A 3330-nucleotide genomic window follows, 5' to 3' on the forward strand; every position below is an offset into this window, starting at 1 on the left:
GGGCGGGGGCGGAGGCAGCTTCTCCTTGATGGGAAACTTGAAGACCGCCCCTCTGCCTACCAAATTTCCCATCGTTTTCCACTGTGCAAGAGAACTTATTGGAAACGTTAGGCAGCAAATGTTGATATTTTCTTCCTACACCCACCGACCTGTCCCCTGCCCCTCCCCTTCAGCTGTCACCCTCTTCCCACATTAGCGGGTCTGAGGCTTCTGCTTCTGTTCTGTCCTCCCCACCCCACCCCACTCACCCCACCGCCGTCCCTGCTGTCTGCGACCTACAGCCTTTACGACACCTGCCACATAAGCCCATACAGTGCTGGGTGTGAAGTGAGGGTCCAGCTAGTTGGCTCCTAAGTCTACCCTGCAACCTGCACAAATAGGAAAGTGACGCATGAAAGAAATAAAGGCCCCCTCCCCGCCGGATGTCCGTTCTTTCAAGCCCAGGGCAGCCACGTGGCCTGGGGGCGGGCAGGGACCCCCAGCAGCGCCCAGCTCCCGTCGCCCCTGCGTGTCTTCCAGAGCCTCCTGTGGATGGTTGTCATTCTCACTGTGGAAATCACGGTCGCCACCTTGGTCCTTGCCTTCCTCCCGACTGTGAGTACAGCGCTGCGTCTCCCCTTCAGCGTTAGGAATAAACAGGCCGGTTTGGCTCTGTGGACTAAAGGGTCCCAGGTTCGATTCCGGTCAAGGGCACATGCCTGGGTTGTGGGCTCGATCCCCAGTGGGGGGCGTGCAGGAGGCAGCCGACCAATGATTCTCTCTCAAGACTCAACTGAAGCCCCCGACCCCACCCCACCCCACCCCAGGAGGGAGGCAGGGAGGTTCCGAGGAGGGAGACTGGGCCTTAAAGATGCCTTGAAAAGCCGAAAACCTCAGGCCTCCCCTCGAAGGCCCCAAGAAACTGGCCCAGTTCATCCGACCCCCTGTCCTGCTCTGGGTGGTGGGTGGTAAGGAGCAGTGGGAAATGCCGGACACATTGCTGGGCTTCGGAATATGTGGAAAACGGGGGGCTACTTGGCAAAATCCATCCAAATGACAAACAGATGCTTTGACCCCACCATCCCATTTTCACCCAAGGACCTGTGCGTCCGTGGGCAGAACGACATGCATACGGGGATGGCAAAACCCCCGGCCTAGGGAGCGCCACTGGAGGGGGCAGTTTATAACAACATCACAGGGCAGTCTGACGCAGGGGGAGGAAGGAAGGAGAAGGCCGTCCATGAACAAGATGGTACTTGCTTCAGGACACAGTGATGCCCTCATTTGTGTCCCCCCAGAGGCCAACTCGGAGACAAGAATGTGAAGGCTCCTGGTTTATTTGAGACGTGGCCCCAAGAAGCACCTGTAGGGACAGGGCAGGGAGGCAGGGAAGGGCATGCCGTTGGTAAAGGGTGACATTGTGGGCAGCTGTGTTTAGCCCTGCTGGGGGCTCCGGGGACCCGGTGCAGGACACACAGCTGCTTCTCCACGCGAGGGCCCAGGAAGCTGCAGTACTGCCCCCCACACCTCCCATCAGCCACGTGCATGCTGCTCCCTGGATGCCTGTGGCTGAGAGACCACAGGCAGCCCTTGGTCGCGGGCACAGTGAGCGCAGAAACGACAAAGGCCGCCGGGACACGAGCGGGGGACCGAGAGCCACGGCCTCCCCGGTTAACGACCAGCCAGGGCAGCCCGAGAGTCCTGCGAAGCCAGGAGGAAAGCCATTGGGGGCACTTGCTCTGACACACATAGGGTGTCTCTGCTGGGGACACAGGAAGCAGTGGCAGTCGCTGTGGAGGGGGAGGAACTTGTTGGCTGGGAGAAAAGGTGGGAGGAGACTTTTCCTGGTCTACCCGGCTGTGCTTTGCGAATTTTGAACCCTGTGGCTATGTCACCTCTTCAGGGGAAACGTTTAAAATTTAGACCTTTATTTAAACAGTAGAAAATTAAATGTGTTTCTTTTCTTGTGCACAGAGAGATGCAGTTGTGAGAGAGAGAGAGAGAGAGAGAGAGAGAGAGAGAGAGAGGGAGAGAGATTCAGTTGCTAACGATGATATTCAAGTCTTTAATAGACTTTCAGCCAAATGGGGTGGGAGGTGGGCAGATGGGTGGGCGGTTGGAAAGAGCAGATGATTCAAACTGGTTTGTGATGGAGACGACCAGATGCGCTCCCTGTGCCGGGCTGACGGGAGCCTGAATGTGCCACCCGCCAGCGCAGACCCACGGCCGAGGGGAGGGACCGTGAAGGAAGCAGAAGGGAAGCCCCCACCCCCTGGCTCTGTCCCCAAGAAACCTCACCAAATGGGGCGCCTTGCTGTTTTGTGTATTCACGGCTTCCCGTTTCCCCTTTGAGGCTCCGGAAGAATCTCTGGAATACAACTTTGTGAGCCTGAAGAAGAATTACAGGGGTTACAATGAGCCAGATGACTTCTCCACGGAATGGAACTTGGTCATGGAGAAGGTGAGAGTCCCATCTTTTTTTTAATGTGATAAAATATCTCTACATATAAAAGCCTAAGCTGCCATTAAGACTGGTCAACCGAATGACTGGTTGTTATGACGATGCACTGACCACTAGGGGGCAGATGCTCAATGCACAGCCAACCTCCCTCAGCTGGCCAATCTCCTGAGGTCCCCCACCTGGCTGGCTGGCTGGCCCCAATTGGCCCCGATCAGCCTCGATCGCCAGCCAGGCCAAGTGTCCCCCCCTCCCCATGCACAAATTCGTGCACTGGGCCTCTAGTACATAACATAAAATTTACCATCTCAACCATTTTTAAGTGGCATTAAGCACACTCACGTTGTTGTGCAGCCATCACCACCATCCAGCTCCAGAACTTTCTCATCTTCCCAACCTGAAACTCTGTCCCCATTAAACACTCACTTCCCATTCTCCCCTTCCCCAGCCCGGGTACCCACCATCCACTTTCTGTCTCTCTTAATCTGACTCCTCATATAAGTGGAATCACACATGTTATAGCATGGGTCAGAATTTCCTTCCTTTTTAAGGCTGAAAAAGATTTCATTGTATGGATACAGCACCGTTTGTTTACCCATCATCCATCAGTGGACACTTGAGCTGTTCCCACCTTTGGGCTGTTGTGAAAAAATGCCACTATGAACATGGGTGTGCAAATCCTTCTTGGGTGTTTGAAAACCTCTTTCAATTATTTTTTTAAATATATTTTTATTTATTTTCCTCCTCAAAAGCTAGTGCTACAGCCTGGCCAGCATGGCTCAGTGGTTAAGCATCAACCCATGAACTAGGTATAGCGGTCGGCAATCTGCGGCTCGTGAGCCACATGCGGCTCTTTGGCTCCTTGAGTGTGGCTCTTCCACAAAATACCACAT

The 3330-nt window shown here is 54.6% G+C and overlaps 1 protein-coding gene across 2 annotated transcripts in view; it reads left to right on the forward strand.

Annotated features, from left to right (window-relative positions):
• The window catches only part of TSPAN16 (tetraspanin 16), a 17524-nt gene that overhangs the window by 6477 nt on the left and 7717 nt on the right, over positions 1–3330 (forward strand). The window contains exons 3-4 of one of the 2 annotated variants that reach the window (XM_006765833.2): positions 520–594; positions 2333–2440. In XM_006765833.2, the coding sequence (XP_006765896.1) occupies positions 520–594; positions 2333–2440 (183 nt within the window). The remainder of the gene's footprint in view (positions 1–519; positions 595–2332; positions 2441–3330) is intronic. The other variant, XM_015565365.1, reaches the window with a different exon arrangement.

This window comes from Myotis davidii, unplaced genomic scaffold, assembly GCF_000327345.1.
Source record: "Myotis davidii unplaced genomic scaffold, ASM32734v1 scaffold1439, whole genome shotgun sequence".
NCBI classification, from domain to species: Eukaryota; Metazoa; Chordata; class Mammalia; order Chiroptera; family Vespertilionidae; genus Myotis; species Myotis davidii.